The following is a 16,979-nucleotide window of genomic DNA, read 5'->3' on the forward strand; positions in this document are numbered from 1 at the left end:
TATGACTTTCAAACTTAGTACCTATCATGCGCCCCTCTACTCTCGACTGCTGTGGGGACCACAACGAGGCTGTAGCTATTCCATGTGTGTCCTATATGTTTATATTATTTCACCATGTCTTGTTTAATACAGAGGGTGGGTAGCTTAATTTGCTCACCCAGTATAGAGAGTTCGCGGGGATTGCGATTATACCTATATGTGGTCCATCGCATCCAACCGGTATTATGTCGGGTCGAGCCGGACGAGGATAAGTTTATTTTATGTTAAAATGGTCAGAAATATAAACTTTTAGATTTTCATAATTTACAAAACTGTATAAATTCTCTTTTAAAATAATACAATTTTCAACCCGAAATTGATAACTCGAGGAAAGACTCCGTAGACTCGGGTCTTCCGGTCTCAGATCAATAAAATTCACAATATCGGTCCATAATCGTTTAATACACAATTTGATCCTAGTCTCATTTGAATGGCAGTGCTTATCATTGTTATTATAGAGCAGTGGGGGCCTGCCTGATGCCGAAGATCGTAAAAATACTCACGAAAAGGTGAAAGGGAAAGGCTTTAGATGGGAACAGTACAGACAATGTACTGTGTATTGTTCCCATCCAATGTCTTTCCATTTTCTCCTTTTCGTTATTATTTCTATCTTTATCATCCTGATATAAAACCGATTTGAGGCGGTGGATCCCATATGTAAATTTTATTGATTGGTATTAATATATTATAAATAATATTGATGCATGGAGGTAGATAGCCGAGACGTTTTTACTTGAGCGGAGGAGGTGTGGTGTCGGACATAATTTGCCACATGTAATAATATTAGTGATCGTTAAATTAAATGGTTTAGGTTGTATTATAATAATATGATTATTTGAATACTGTAAGTTCTAGTGATCTAATGCGTTGTTTTGTACAGCGGATGGCGGATTTGGGATGAGAGACATAATTGTGAAGTAGGGGTAAAGAAATACATGGAATTTGGTGATGTCTGTGACGGAAATGATAATTCATAAAAGTGTCCTAGTAGCATAGCAATTATCAATATCCATAATTATACGATGATGATGATGATGATGATGATGATGAGGATGATGATGATGATAATGATTATGATGATGATGTTTGGTAATGATATATACTAAACACTATTAAAATCGCCTCATTACTTTGCTCTTTTGATAACACGTTGTTTACCATACACATCACACGATGAAATACAAATTTCTTTCCACATCGAAATCCATAATGTTAATGCTCACCTCAAAGTGTTATCAAATAGTAAAAATGAGCGTTTGTAATAGCGCAGAGCATATACGAGTACATTTCGATAATTTACATAAATCCTCTATACAGCCATAAATCGTAAGGAAAAAATATTACATCCATGTAATAACTGTAAATAGACAAGCAAAAACAATAACGGTAAATATGCTAAAATGAGGCTATGACAACGATGAAGATGACGATGGAAATGAGATGAAATGGATGTAAGGCACAGGGTAACCGCTAGAACCCGGAGATATGGGGATGAGGAGGAGGGGGAGAGGAGTGAGGGGCCGGGAGGGGAAGAGTTAGATGTACCTTTGCATTCGTAGGAATCCAGGCGATTGTGTCCCTTCTTGCAGTCGCATCTGTATGACCCTGGAGTGTTGACGCACACGGTGTTGGCGCTACAGTGATGACCATGAGGCCCCCCTGCTTCCAAGCACTCGTTGATGTCTGAAAATAATGTATGGAAAAAATACGATTTTATGAAATTTGCAAAGGCGGCCACAAGCTTAAGAGCGTAAACATTGCGTTAAATTCAACTGATTGTATGGGCTTAGTAAAATACTCATCATTTCTGCCCGCCAGACGACTCGTATCCAATGGGCCCATTGAACCGGAATTCATCCCGCGTTCTGTAGCGCTAAATGGGCGGTAGCAATGGCCGCTATCGTTTTAAAATCGATCGATATTTGAAGGACGAGTTTTGTGGCCAAATTTTTTAATACGTGTCTTTGTGGAGCACAACAGTTAACAGCTGTTGAATGTCGTTGGCATGGATGTGCAATGTGTTTTGGATGCATATATCATATATGCATATCACAATCATTGCTATTGTTATAGAGGTCTTTTTGTTGTCTCATATCTCTCGGATTTGTGGCTTTGTTGGTATGACACTAGCCTTCACTAGATACCAGGTTCGAGTCCTGCATTGAGTGCCACAAAGGAGAGTCGTTGGAAAAGGCTCATTACTCATTGTATCAAATCGTATTCAGGTGTAAAATGAGTAAAGTACTTTGAGCACATTTAGAGGACATTGCGCTATAGATAGTGTGCGTTTGGCTAAGAAACTCACAACATTGCCCTCCGGAAAAATAACGGACCAACACACAAAACTATGTGTAATCTTGGTCATATTTATGGTCTGGTTAATGCAGATTAGTGAGAATTACTCAAAGACGTGGACGACAAAAAAAAAAAAAACAATTACAAAGACCTGAGTGTCGTCATCTTCATTCCATCTATAAACAATGCTCAAGTTTGTGTGTTCTGTTTGTGCGTGTGTGTGTGTGTGTGTGTGTGTGTATGTATGTATGTATGTCTGTTGTGTTACTTAACTCAAATCTTACAGGATGAGTGGGCCAGGATCGAGTGGAGAGCGGTTAAAGTTTCTGGTATCGCTTATTTACAGAAAATATCTCCTGGTTTTCACCCACATTGTAAATCAATTCATTTCAACAACACGAAATAAGACTTGATATTCAAAGAGATATTGAATTTAATGTGTGAGATGAATGCAAGTGGCAAAGTTAATTCTGAACAGAAGTATGAAGATGTTAAAACAAAATAATACTTATCAACGAAATCATAACTCCGTGAAATCAACGAGAAAGAATAATAATATCTATACGCGTCAATGCTTCTTAAAGATCAATGAGAATTCTCATAGCAAGGTAAAAAAAAGGCATTGCTTCGAAAAATTAAGAGAAGAGCTAGTTGAAGCTTAATGAGGCAATGACGTTTATGTTATCATAATGCATCGAGCTGAATATAATCTATAAACTTTCAAGGACACGGTTCAAACAATGTGTGAATCCTGGTAACCCCCCCCCCCCCCCCCCCCCCCCCCCTCTCTCTCTCTCTCTCTCTCTCTCTGTGTGTGTGTGTGTGTGTGTGTGTGTGTGTGTTTTGTCATGAGGTTTGGTGTAAGTGAAGGAGAAATTTAAAGAATTATTTCGCCTCAACATTCTCACAAGAAATATAAATAACGGATCTATCTTTCTGTCCGTGTAAGCAAACAGGCTGATGGTCTTGTTCAGGCAACAGTGGGGTTTAGAAGTCTCCACAACTACAGTCCAATGCATTGTTTCCTCAATCATCTCACCCAAGCAAATTAAGTAAAGCATGGACAACACAAATCGTATATCTGAGTTTCAATATCCCTTGTTTTATTTCCTAGCCGTCTTTGAACGACCATGAAGTTCAACATAATCGCCGCAGATAATATCTTTTTCTTTCGTTTTGATTTAAGTCGGTAAAAAATATGTCCCAACCTCGTTCGTGATTGAGCCATGGTATCTTTGAACTTTGAGAGTCAAGACATGAAGACACATTTGATACGGGTAGTTATGTACCAAGCGTATCGTATCGTTTTACTCATTGATAAGCTCTTTATCCCCCAGGACACCTATTCGTCTGTGAAAGTCTATCTTGAAGACTTAAGCTCCCAAGGTCCATCGTCTATCAACTGGCAGATTAAACAAAGCTCTACCTATAGCAATTTTTTGTTTCATTCAGTTTCGGTTGGGTGTTCTCAAAATATCGCCGGTTGCCATTACATAGATCATTTACGGAACGTTCATTGAGAGATAATATGTATTATACCATTTCATGAATGGATAGCAATCGTAACTTTGGGTCAAGGTAGATCTAACAAAAGTGAATGAAGTCGAAGTATATCCAGTTTTTAAAATACTATCAACTTTTTAAAATTCTGAAGGAACGATTTAGATTCGGATTTCTTCCCTCTGTGTTTTAGACAAAACAGTGATGCGTCAAATAAGACTTCTCGAAGTCCCAGGTTAAAATTGTTTTGCCAAGCTGAGGGTCGTTTAAATCGATCGATATCTAAAGGATGAGTTTTCCGGCCAAATTTTAAGTACATGGTTATACCAGAGTATGGCAGTTATCTGATTAATAGAAAGATGTGTCCTGACATAAAGGATTTAAGTGGGCGCCTTAAAAAAGTTCTATACTTCTTCATAAATCCTTACACCAACATGTTTGTCAGTGATCGCTTATTTTGATGTATTTATTTTTAAGGTGTCGCGACGCTAGAAATGCTATAGACTAATTTTGATTTGAAAAGAGACAAAAAAAGATCATCGCTTTTTTAATGGGGTTTTTTTTTCAAACATATTGAATTATCAAGTTTCGTGAAATAAATGTCAAACTTGGTACCAATTTTGTTAGTGGAATAAAAAAGCATTAAAGCGTTTGAATTTATAGGCATTTTTTTTCACGTGCATGAGATAAAATTGAGAAGGGTTCTAAAACACACAGTACCAGAATATAATACCAGATTGACGCGACGTGTAATATTTGAAATTTCAGAGATGGAAATAGAAGATAATTTTAATCCGCTTTTGTACCAACACATGTTGAGGGAGTACATACTAGCTTTTTTCGATTCCAGGCTCTTCAATATAGAGAAAAACACAATGGATAATAATACATTTTAAAAAATAAGAAGGAAACAAAAGACAAGCCAGAGAACTGGAATGAAAACACGATGGCCATTGAAAAATGTGACACGACTTTAAACAATGTATGGAACAGTGGGCACGCGAGTTTGAGTACGGGGGTTGCTGAGTCAATAAATTGATAAATAATTAACGTTAACTGGGTTAAAGGTGAGGGGTGAGTAAATTCAACTAGCCTTTAAAAAATTAGAATGGAGTGTGGTGTGGATGGGATAATGGAAAGCTGTTTGGGAATAAGGGAGAGTGTTTGGAGAGAATGGGAGAAGAGACGAATGTTATTGGCAGAATTATGGAACGGAGAGGTTTGAGAGAAGAAGGGAGGGGGAGGTTTAAAATTGGCAGAATTAATGGTAAGTGGATTGAGGTTGGAAGAAGAAGATGTAGAAGTTGGGGAAGGGGGAGGGGAGAGGGTGTAGAAGATAAAGGGAGAAGAAGTTGAAGAAGAAGAAGGAGGAGGAGAAGGTAGAGAAGAAGAAGAAGAAGAAGAGAAGAAGAAGAAGAAGAAGAAGAAGAAGAAGAAGAAGAAGAAGAAGAAGAAGAAGAAGAAGAAGAAGAAGAAGAAGAAGAAGAAGAAGAAGAAGAAGAAGAAGAAAAGGAGGAGGAGGAGGAGGAGGAGGAGGAGGAGGAGGAGGAGAGAAGAAGAAGAAGAGAAGGAGAAGGAAGGAGAGGAGGAGGAGGAGGAGGAGGAGAAGAAGAGAAGGAGGAGGAGGAGGAGGAGGAGGAGGAGGAGGAGGAGGAGAAAAAGGAGGAGGAGGAAAGGAGGATAAAAGAAAATGTTGGAATATTCGGACCAAGACATACAATATACAAAAGACAAAAGGTAGAACAAAATCAAGAGGTCCTATACTTAGCACCGCCAACATTCTCCACTCTTGTCTGCAATTTTTTTTCTCTGTTCGCCGCAAGGTAATCGAGTACGTTTGAAATGTCAGACTTCGAACTTTGGAGAAAGAGCAAAATAAATAAATGTCGTTGTCCATAGTTTCCTTACTTCGACTGGTCGAGTAATCGCAGCTGCGTAGTCACAACAACGTTTTATTGGTTCGATTCTTTGTCAGCGACAACAAACATGTTAAACGACAAGAACAGATCTAATATGGCTGCAGGCAAAGAAGAGGATTTGGGGTGTGAGTTCGTCAATTTTAACATCATAGTAGAGCTCATAGGCGTTGGCGTGAGGGACGAGGGGGGGGGGGAGTGTCTCAGGTGGCAGAGCATAGGACTCACCAGCAAGGGATCATATTTCATCCTGGGTTGTCGAAGATTGTTATTCCCTACATCCCCTTCCACCAGCCCTTCTATCTAATCAGCAGTAATGAAACTGGCTAAGTCTTTTAAAATAGGCTAATGTTATTTCCAAAAGATAGCAAGCAATTGTTACAGAACAAGGGTAAACTTTAGGGTAATAAGCTGCATTTCTGCAAAGGAATTTGGGTTGCTTATTGTGAAATGCAAGGTAGTTTTGTTTTCATTCAAAAAGGTTGCCAGTACGACACAATGCTATAGCCTTAAGGTTCATGTTCCACTCCGTATATAAAGATTTATCCAGTAAATAACCGAGTGCTTGTTCTACAAATTAGCATTCACCTTATCAAAATATTGACATGACCTGCTAGTACCAACGGAAGTGGTTGCGTAAAATAGGTCAACTACACTGAATAATTTCCTGATTTCACTAGAATTGCGTAAATTCTTTACAAAAGCTATATTTTTAATGGGCTTTTGTACAGCGCAATATACCACTATAAGTGCTCAAAGCGCTTTACAAATGGTCCCTGACAATCAGCAACACGTAACATGTAGAACGAGATATGGCGCCTGTTAGACGATATTATATATTTTTTTCCGACAGAGACAAAGCTGTTAACGGCTAGGTACCCATTTTACGGTTAGAGACTATGCGCCGAGAGAGGTTCGAACCCAGATCCTTCCGATCCGAAAGCGAGTGTCATACCACATGACCGTAAAACTGCACTATATAAAGGATTATCAATTTTATACTAAATATAGAAATGCATAATAAAGTTGCATTAATAGAGACAAAGAAAAAAAAATCAGCGGCATCAATACTGCCATATTTTGACAAAACGCTTTTCTTTTCATTTGACCAGAAGATTTACTTTAAATATTCAGTCGACTAAAATAACCATTAGCTTGTCAAAAAGTTAAATATAAGGTTTAAGACTTTGTGATCACTTGAAAATCGAGTTGAACATGTTTAGTGGATATTGCTATTTATAAATGGTCAAGTTTAAGAATCTTCATAATCTTGAAGTACCGCGTTTGAGACTTTGTGTGACCAGTTGAAGGTTTGCATAGTCTTATAAGTATCAAATTTAAGACTTTTTGACCGTTTGTTAAGCGGTTTGAGCAAGTTAAGAGGATATTCTGCTATATATGGTCAAGTTTGAGGGGCTTCTCATCGTTTCTGGAGTATCAAGTTTGAGGGGCTTCTCATAGTTTCTGGAGTATCAAGTTTGAGGGGCTTCTCATAGTTTCTGGAGTATCAAGTTTGAGGTTCGTAGTTCTGAGTACAAGTTTGAGGCTCATAGTTTCTGGAGTATCAAGTTTGAGGGGCTTCTCATAGTTTCTGGAGTATCAAGTTTGAGGGGCTTCTCATAGTTTCTGGAGTATCAAGTTTGAGGGGCTTCTCATAGTTTCTGGAGTATCAAGTTTGAGGGGCTTCTCATAGTTTCTGGAGTATCAAGTTGAGGGGCTTCTCATAGTTTCTGGAGTATCAAGTTTGAGGGGCTTCTCATAGTTTCTGGAGTATCAAGTTTGAGGGGGCTTCTCATAGTTTCTGGAGTATCAAGTTTGAGGGGCTTCTCATAGTTTCTGGAGTATAGTTGCTCAAGTTTGAGAGTGGCTTTCTAGTTTCTGAGTATAAAGTTGAGGGCTCTCATAGTTTCTGGAGTATCAAGTTTGAGGGGCTTCTCATAGTTTCTGGAGTATCAAGTTTGAGGGGCTTCTCATAGTTTCTGGAGTATCAAGTTGAGGGCTTCTCATAGTTTCTGGAGTATCAAGTTTGAGGGGCTTCTCATAGTTTCTGGAGTATCAAGTTTGAGGGGCTTCTCATAGTTTCTGGAGTATCAAGTTTGAGACTTTTTGACCAGTTGAGGGTCACTTTAGTCGATTAATATTAATTTGAACTTAAGGATTTCTGACCAAAATGATAAAAATGTGTTTTGCAAGAACGCAGAAATATTATATGATATGAAGACTTACCATGACAGCTATGGCCGTCTCCATCAAAGCCTGGGTGACATTGGCAAGCCGATTTGGTTGCCAGATTGATGCACGAGGCGTTGGGATGACAGGAATGGCCCTGGCCACAGAAATCTGTACCTGAAATATGGCAATAGAATTCATTCTTAATGACTGAATTAAACCATCTCTTATAGCTTAACGCTAGTTTTACTAACGCTAAAAATTGAGATCTGCAAAAGAAGTAAATAAATATTTTCTCAGGAAAGGTGAATATGATTGTGCCAAGCAAGCAAAAAGAAAAGTTGATTTGTTTTTTTTTTTTTCAAAATTGACGAAACAAGAATTTTCTAATTGGTTAAAAAGAGAAAATCTATTTAGCTTCTCATTAAGTATAAATAATCAAGAGCTCAGAATATCACATTCAAATGACTTAAGATTATAAAATTACCCAACTAGTAAAAGAGCTCACGGAGAAAGATGCGCATCTCGAGCTGAGGTCGTCGGAAGAGAGATACAGTTGCAACACATACAATACAAGACAGCACTTACCATTGCAGACTGGGCAACATTGGCCATGGATTTCAATTCTTTCATGAGGTGGACAATCAAGTCTTGGACATGTTTTCTCTGTATCTTCTCTCTCACACACCATTCGGCCATTCTGTTTGAGTTCAAAATAGAATAAAACATAGAAATAAATATTTACATTGAAAAATACATTATGGTTTGTGTTTTTACACATGTGTATGTCGATGTTTCATTATTTATATTATCTTTATATTTCTTTATATTTTTTTGGTTGTTCGGTGTGTGTGTGTGTGTTTGTGTGTGTGTGTGTATGTGTGTGCTTGTGTGTGTCGGGTGGGCGGGGGGGGGGGGAGGGAGAGGTGGTTAAAGTTTATATATAAACGTGTTGTAAGTATATTTTCTAATGACATGAATAAATATGAATTGCGATAATATAATTTGAAACGAATATCCAACGTATCTACTATCTATTTAGCAACCAACCTTGGTTATAACTGATTTGGAAAGCTGGTGCGCGCACTGATTTAAAAAAAACTAATAAGAAGAAAGGAAAGAGCAGAAGACAAGAGGAAAATCATCAGTAAAACGTTGGTACCCCAAGTTTCAAATAATCGCAGTCCATCCTTGCCAATAACATTCATCTCCAAAGTCCCCAAATGACACTTCAAAGGAAGACTTCAAGTTATGATGATAAACTGATTACCATTAGACCCCCCCCCCCCCTCTCTCTCTCTCTCTCTCTCTCTCTCTCTCTCTCTCTCTCTCTCTGTGTGTGTGTGTGTGTGTGTGTGTGTGTGTGTATGTGTGTGTCATCGTTGCCTAAATAAAAAATAATAAAATGCAAAACGGGTCGAAGAAAAATAATAAATTGTCTGAAAAAACGTGTTTTTAGTCATAACTTTTTCCACTAAAATGTCAATAATTATATTTATAAAATGCAAAATGAAACAAAAAAATCGAACCTCAATTTACACATGGCAAACGGCTTTTTCTTTTCTTTTAATCTCCCAAGTTTTTTGGAACTTGGCATTTAAAACGCCAAACGGCAACCCTTCCCTCTCACTTGACACCCAAAGTCAAAAACAATTGAGTTTGGCAGTGAGTCTCGGTCTGGCATTTTGGAGGTGCAAGAAAATGTCTACTGCAACGCTGCACCTATTCATTAAATCGAGCATTCAGCAAAGGCTCGCACGAGACGCGTTCGTTCTAAGAAGCGATAAGTCAGGTCCATCTATCAAACACTAAAAAGGATATGAAACATGGTTTATCTCCCCCTGTTTTGCCATCCCAGGCCCAATCTGTCAAAACGTGTGACCCCTGAAGAGGTAAATTTGGTGCTAGTCCCGTCTCCGATAAATGCCAGCTTCACATCCAATCACCACTCGGAGTTTATCGCCTTTCTCCTTTCAACGGTGGGCGAGAGTAAGAACCAGATAAATAAATAAATAAATAAATAAAAACGCCACGTCGTAGGTGATGGTTGTCCACGGCCCCGGATCTTGCTGCTCCATTCAAAGACTGGATTAGATTGTAAAGGGGTCCCGACAGATTAGTTATAGAGCAAAGGAAATAATATCAATCCCGGGTGCAGTCAATAATTTTTCCGACCAACCCCCCCCCCCCCCTTTCCCCTCTATCCAGTAGTGCTTGGCTAGCTGGATCACCAATGTCTGGCGGAAAGTATTTTGCGATAATAGACTGGCGTCCTATCAAAGAGTGGCAGGCAATTGCTACTGTCCGTTTAACGTTACTGAAACCGTGATAAACTGCGATTGCATGGGATATGTAGCATTAGGTATGAACATTAGCATTATGAACATAAGGTGTTTTGAATCATCATTCCATCTGCTTAATCCTTGATCGTTGTTCATGTTGCATTCCAGGCCAAATACACTCTTATTACCTCATTTTGATATTAGATGAAGAGGAGAGTAATCTTTTAATGGCCGTCTATAACGCTTAACAATTTATACCGCTTCAATTAAGCCGGTGTCTGACTCGATGAAAGAATGTTCTGTAGCAAAAAAAAAACAAAAACAAACAACAAACGGATTGCGAGGAAAGGTTACGTTAGCAATAATCGAAAAGCGCCCAGCTAAAGCTTTATCATTATCTTTTAAATTAAAAAGTAGTCCCTCTTAGCGATTAAGCCCATGGAGCAGATGTTAATACCGGTTTCTTCACGTGAAAAGAACAATAGCAATTGCTTGCTACCGACTGGATTGGCGGTAAGTATATCGTAAAGTACTTTCCATCAGATCTAACAGACTCAGCTACCCAATCACAGCTGGGTGGATAAAGGGGTCGGGGAAAAAATCTCGACATCGATCTAGGTCCCTTTGCGTGTGAAGCGAGTCCTTTACCAACTGAGCTATCGGGACCCCCACGTTGACAATAATCGAAAAGCACATTTTTAGAGCTTTTTCCTTTCAATGATCTCATTAATCTTCTCTTCTTGAGAACCCGTGTTTTATTGCTTGTAAAATGCAGCTAGAAAATAAAATTTAGGAATATAATTGTTTTATAAACACGTAACCTACGACAGTCTGTCAACATAATATGGCCCATGAATCCCGATAGCGTCATCCCGATTTCCAACCGGTGAACAGCAACTGTAACTATTCTCTAGACAGAACAATTAATTTTTAAACATAAATACTTCTCTCCATAACAAACTGAAATCTCAAGATTAGCCATTACTACAGAAGAAAAAAAAAAGAATTAAAATTTACAAATATAGGGATTATGCATTTTTGAATTGTTTCTTTTTTTTGTTTCTTTGTGCGTGCGTGCGCGCGCGCGCGTGTGTGTGTGTGTGTGTAATGTTATGTTTTGAGGGGGGGGGGGGTCGTTTTGTTTTGTTTTGTTGAGTGGAGTCCTTGTACTGCTTGGAACGTATTGTTCACAATAACAGTCAATTGGTTTTACATTCCGGTACTTGCGATTGCATTTCTATAATTTCATATTCCATTTCCAATTCAATATTTCAATTGTGACCTACCCTGCCAATTTGATATTTTGTCGGTAATTTGTTTGAAAATTCAATTTTCAACCTCTTGTCGACCCCCGTCAAGGATACCGAATTGAGACGATTGGCCACAAATGTTTCTAAAAATATCTCGAAAAAAAAATATGATAAAGTAGAAAAGAAACAGATTATTCAGCCACTCCCTCCATCTCGTCTACAAGAAAACCCGACATTGGCGATCAACTCGCTTCTTCCAAATAACTCAAATAAATCCCGTATAATTCCTTTGACGCGTGCGTATTCCACGCTTAGCTCAACAAATCGGCTTTTCCTGAAACCCGAGGACAACAGCGAGGGTCAGTGTCCGAAATATCCACGCTAAATAGTTTAATTTTCAACAGATGTTCTTTTTTTTTCTCTCGGAGGGGATCGAGTGTTCTTGATCCTTTAAAAGCCTTTAAAGCTTTGTGGAATTCAACAAATATAATAATATTATTATAATGTATCATAGCGATTAAGATAATGGCCGTTTTCATTATTTATGCACTGGTTTCAAGTGAATTGTTTGCCAAATATGGAGGGTTTTTCCCCTTGCCTCGTTGAAAATTTAACTTTTGTTTTAAGCGCAATATCTATTTAATATGCTTAAAGCGCTTCACAAAGATCCCAAGCCAACAGCAACATTAACATATAGGAAAAGACATGACCTCAGTAGGGCACTAATACAATATTTTTAAGGAAGGAACAACGCTGCTGCTGCAGCGGGATTCGAACCCATGACCAACAGGTTGCGTGATGAGTGTTATAAGCCACAGCAACTTTGCTATGGCTTTTGGATTGTTTTTGAACAATTAGAGAGAATAAATCAGGGAATTTTGTAAAAAAAATTCTGAGTAGAATTTCATTCTTTGGTTTAAAATCCCGTTGTGGATGGCGCACAGTTGAGTCCTTAGAAAAGGATCTTTACTTTACGTATTCTTACTTCTTAATAGTGCTGTAAATGTGTTCAATTTTGAACGTTAATTTTAGAGCCATAGAACTCACCTGACAGATGCACGTGACACATACTCTTGGACTCGTCCCCTGTCCGTGGTCGTAGTATTTACCACTGTAATAACAGTTTGCTGAAACAACAATGGAAAGGGGTCTCTTAATGGAAAGCTATGACAGGATAATAGATTAAACATGTAAAGGATACAGCATGATTTATAAATATACAGAGCTTATCCATTCCATGCTGTAAACATTTTGCAAAATGAAATATATTTCTGTCGCTGAGTCTATTCAAAAGAAATCCTTTTATATGTTTACTTCTATCACACAGTTAAATGAATTAAGGAGGGGGTTGTATAGCAGTATTTACACTTTAAATCAGGAAAACAGAGTTTTAAACCATCGTAACATCCAAATGTTACATCAAACTTTTTTCCAAATTTACACCGGTAAATAATGATGATCAATTAAAAAATTATAGAAGTCACACGTTTCAGACTTTTTGACAAATTGGATACTTACTTAATCATTCGATTTATAAAATTTTCTGGCAAAATTAGGAAAAAGTGATTTGTCAGAATACGGCTGTTCCCTCATAAATAACGTTTGAATGCAAGAAAAAGTAGGTTACTTACTGAGGCAGACTGGACAACACTCTCCCTCTCTATACACAGGATTTTTACACTCGGCAGCTGGACACTCTTGTGTATGACATTCTACACTTCCATTCTGTACAGATATGATGAAAATTAACAAAAAATTATTATTGGTAAGTAAAACAGTGCTATTAATTATTAATTCACAGCTCATCAAGTGTTATGGCAGTTCAAAGAAGTTTTACTCTCCTCTTTATGAATTTTATTCCAGAGTATTGACCTTTATAACGTCATGTGTTTTTTTAATGTATGCTCAAAGTTTTGTTTGTTTCTTTTTTAAGAAAGAAAAGGAAATGTGCACACAACTTTCTTTGTTACCAATTTTTTTATCTCTATTTTTTAAGTCTGTGATAGACATGCGATCTTTCTTTTTTTTTTTTGCCCGATAAACATTTGACGTCCGCTTCAGACGATTAGCAAATTTAATGATTTGATCGCAATAGTTGTGGCGCATAATAATATCTAAAGCGTTTTGTTTTTCAATTGCTATTTATTTGATTTTCCACCTATCGTCAAAAAGAAAAAGACCAATGCAATTGAAATGATCAGAATTAGTATCAGTTCAACCATCAAAGACAGACCCCAGAAAGTGGTGGCACGGTGCTCTCGGGATTTCTGATTGTCATCAGATAAAGCACGTACATCCCAATCAGATATGCTCATCAACTAGTCGTGCAGGGGCAGAAACAGACAGGATTCGGAATGGAACGATCCAGCATCGTATTTCATATCGACTGGCGTTGGAAACGTTGATGATTGTACTTTAAAAGGTTTCCCATCGATTACTTAATTTTTAAAATCTGATCGGAGGGGTCCGGGGTTCGTGCCTCCAAATTGGCACTTGAAAAAAAATAGAAGTAAAAAGACACATAGTGAGTTATGACTTAGTTGTGATTCAAACCTCTCAGTGTATAAAAACTTAAAAAAAGGAAATGTTCGATGGAAGGGGAGTGCATCTTCACCGAAATCTTTCTGCTTTTACTTTGAACGAATTTCTTGTCACTGCTAATTAAAAACACTATACAATAACTCATTGGGAAGGTTCGTCTTTGGGGTCCCTTTCTTCTGACATAATGAAAATAAAAGTCTGATTTTAACAGATCTCATCAGTAATATGCCCAATCTTGACTTTTGATCATTCCCTTGGTCAGAGAACAAGAAGAACGGGAGTAAAGTCTGAACAAAATCCATAGTAAAAAACTACGATTCCCCAATTCATATCATTAAGCTCGGCATCTGTATTTCTCAATCAAAATTGTCGTTGAAGATCACGACTCAAATAACAATAATCATCATTTCCCGAAACGATCGACTAGCGAGTGAAAAATATATTATTATTTAAGTTTATTTGGTTTGAAACACACTAATTTACATGTGAATAAATAACAAAAATCAAATCTGTTTCGAAAATTAAAGAAACGTATATAGTGATGCTTGGCTGAAACTCCAACGACTCCATAGAGGAATGAATGGGGAAAGGACTCGTTTTGTTCCGTTCCGGATTAGGACGGAGTAGAATTATCATCAAAACGAGATAAGTACAATTATTATTCTGTCAATGGCCATTTCGATAAAAATAATTTACCGGTCTTATTGGAACAACTTCAGAGGGAGAACGCGAGGGTTAATGTCATTTATATTGAGTCCAATCTTTGCCAATAGCAATATAAAACTCCATAGAGGAATGAATGGGGAAAGGACTCGTTTTGTTCCGTTCCGGATTAGGACGGAGTAGAATTATCATCAAAACGAGATAAGTACAATTGTATCATTATTCTGTCAATGGCCATTTCGATAAAAATAATTTACCGGTCTTATTGGAACAACTTCAGAGGGAGAACGCGAGGGTTAATGTCATTTATATTGAGTCCAATCTTTGCCAATAGCAATATAAAACTAATGATGATGTAATACTTGGTGATTGGACCCCACACATACACAACTCCAAACGTCCTAAATTACAATATACCACAGCGCAGACATACTATTTACGAGAAAAATGAATGTGACCCATCGCTCGATCTGGTATTATGTTGGAATGATCGAGAAGAGAAAAAAATAAATTGTATAAAGTCAAAAACAATAGAAAAGGGGAACCATATTATAAGGAATTAAACACAAAACCTGAGCATTTATATATAACGAACTGTCCAATAAACGTGCCCAAAGCATTAACAATGGGTCCTTCTCGCCAACGGCAACGCTTAAAATGTAAGATGAGAAATGAATGGATGCATCTAATTTAACTGTTATAATCAATGCTTCAGATTGAATTGTAAGCATCAACTTCACCCTGACATAGTAAAAATTCGTGACAATTGCTCACCAAATATTTTTTTATGTGTTTTGTCAGAGAATGGGTCTTTTAAAGAAAATACCCCGGTCCACGAACAGAGACTCCACTTCGCCAAGTGAGGACCCTCCGCTTAGGCATAAAGAGCTGACTTTTTTTCTGATGAAAGGTTCGGAACGGAAATGGTTTCCAGGTGTGTCGTTTCGTCATTGTAAGCTATTTTGTCTTACCCTCAGATTCTGGGTTAAGATATCGATTATTAGCATGGGTGGTAGAGGTAACGACAACTGGTTGTTGTTGGAGTCTACGCTTCACAAATAGATATAAAATACAGGAATCACTATCTGTTGTCATTCAGAGCCATTCGGCCCATGGAGCCTGAGTTTATCCCGATTTCTATAACGTGAAATGGACAATAGCAATTGCTTGCTATCCTTTGGATAGGACGCTAGTCTTATCGCAAAGTGCTTTCTGCCTAATCTAACACTCATCCGCCAGCCAAATTAAACATACCAACACACATAACTGTGTGCAACCGTAAACGTTTATAGTCTGATTTATATAATTTACTGAGAACTTATCACTTACAGGCTGTCTAAATATAATGACAAAGAGTTGAGTGACGTCAACTTCGTTTCTTGTATAGATCTATTTCTTATATGTTGGGTTAACGTATCGATTATCAGCATGGGTGGTAGGTAAGTAACAACACCTAGTTTTAGAAGTGTAAGCTTTTGTTTACCTTTGGAACCTGAGGACTCGCATCTCGCATCCAGTTACCCTCACATTCTTAATGGTTAATGCTTAGCGCGGTGATAGATGGGAGAAAACGGAAGCTATAGAGAAATCGTAACCAATGGAAGATTCCGAAAGACAAGAACTTGAACTGAGTATCAAGTGTTTCCTTGTTTACCTATAGTGTAGTAAAACGACAAAATATCCTTTTTTTTTACATTTTGGTCAGAAAACTTATAATAATTCTTACATCGATCAATTATAAATGTCCTAGTTTTGGTTTGAGATTTTAAACCCAAGACTTGAAATGTCTTTTGAGTTGATGAATTTTAAACAAATTGATGGTCATTTTAATCGATCGATATTTAGAAGTAAAAAATGTCTGGCCAAAATTTTAAAAAGTCATTTAGTCAGAGTACTGGTATACAGCTAAGCTATTGTCTCCTCACATTTGGGATCGTTCGAAGACGCTGAGCAATTGGGAAAAGGAGTTCCCCTTTCCCCTGAAGATATGAAAGGCAATGACATAGCCCGGGGTTTACACAATCTACTTGTTATAGAAATGATTAAACACGTGGTGTCAAGTCAACTTGCACTCAGGTGAAGACATTGTTATTCGTGAGGAAAACCACTCACGCAGTTGTATTATTATAATACCGTAGTACGATCTTTCATCAAAAGCATTTTACCCATTACTCTATAAATAGCTGCGGGGCGGGTGGATATATTCTACACAAAGATTTCGAGAGTGACTACGATTGACCCTTAAAGAATGTATAAAGTTGACGTCACTCGGCTCTTTGTTATCGCTTTTAGATCGCCATTTAGTTTGGGTGATTATTTCTCAC

General features: G+C 37.7%; 1 protein-coding gene across 1 annotated transcript in view; it reads right to left on the reverse strand.

Moving 5' to 3' along the window:
* LOC144968441 (protein kinase C-binding protein NELL1-like) overlaps window positions 1–16,979 on the reverse strand; it is a 234,137-nt gene that overhangs the window by 138,492 nt on the left and 78,666 nt on the right. Inside the window, exons 9-13 of the mRNA XM_078906816.1 lie at window positions 13,083–13,176; window positions 12,499–12,578; window positions 8,508–8,619; window positions 7,977–8,096; window positions 1,585–1,722 (exon numbers count right to left, since the gene is read on the reverse strand). Coding sequence (XP_078762942.1) covers window positions 1,585–1,722; window positions 7,977–8,096; window positions 8,508–8,619; window positions 12,499–12,578; window positions 13,083–13,176 — 544 coding nt within the window. The remainder of the gene's footprint in view (window positions 1–1,584; window positions 1,723–7,976; window positions 8,097–8,507; window positions 8,620–12,498; window positions 12,579–13,082; window positions 13,177–16,979) is intronic.

Source organism: Berghia stephanieae, chromosome 3, assembly GCF_034508935.2.
Source record: "Berghia stephanieae isolate SIO BIC M18660-M18661 chromosome 3, UCSD_Bste_1.3, whole genome shotgun sequence".
NCBI lineage: Eukaryota > Metazoa > Mollusca > Gastropoda > Nudibranchia > Aeolidiidae > Berghia > Berghia stephanieae.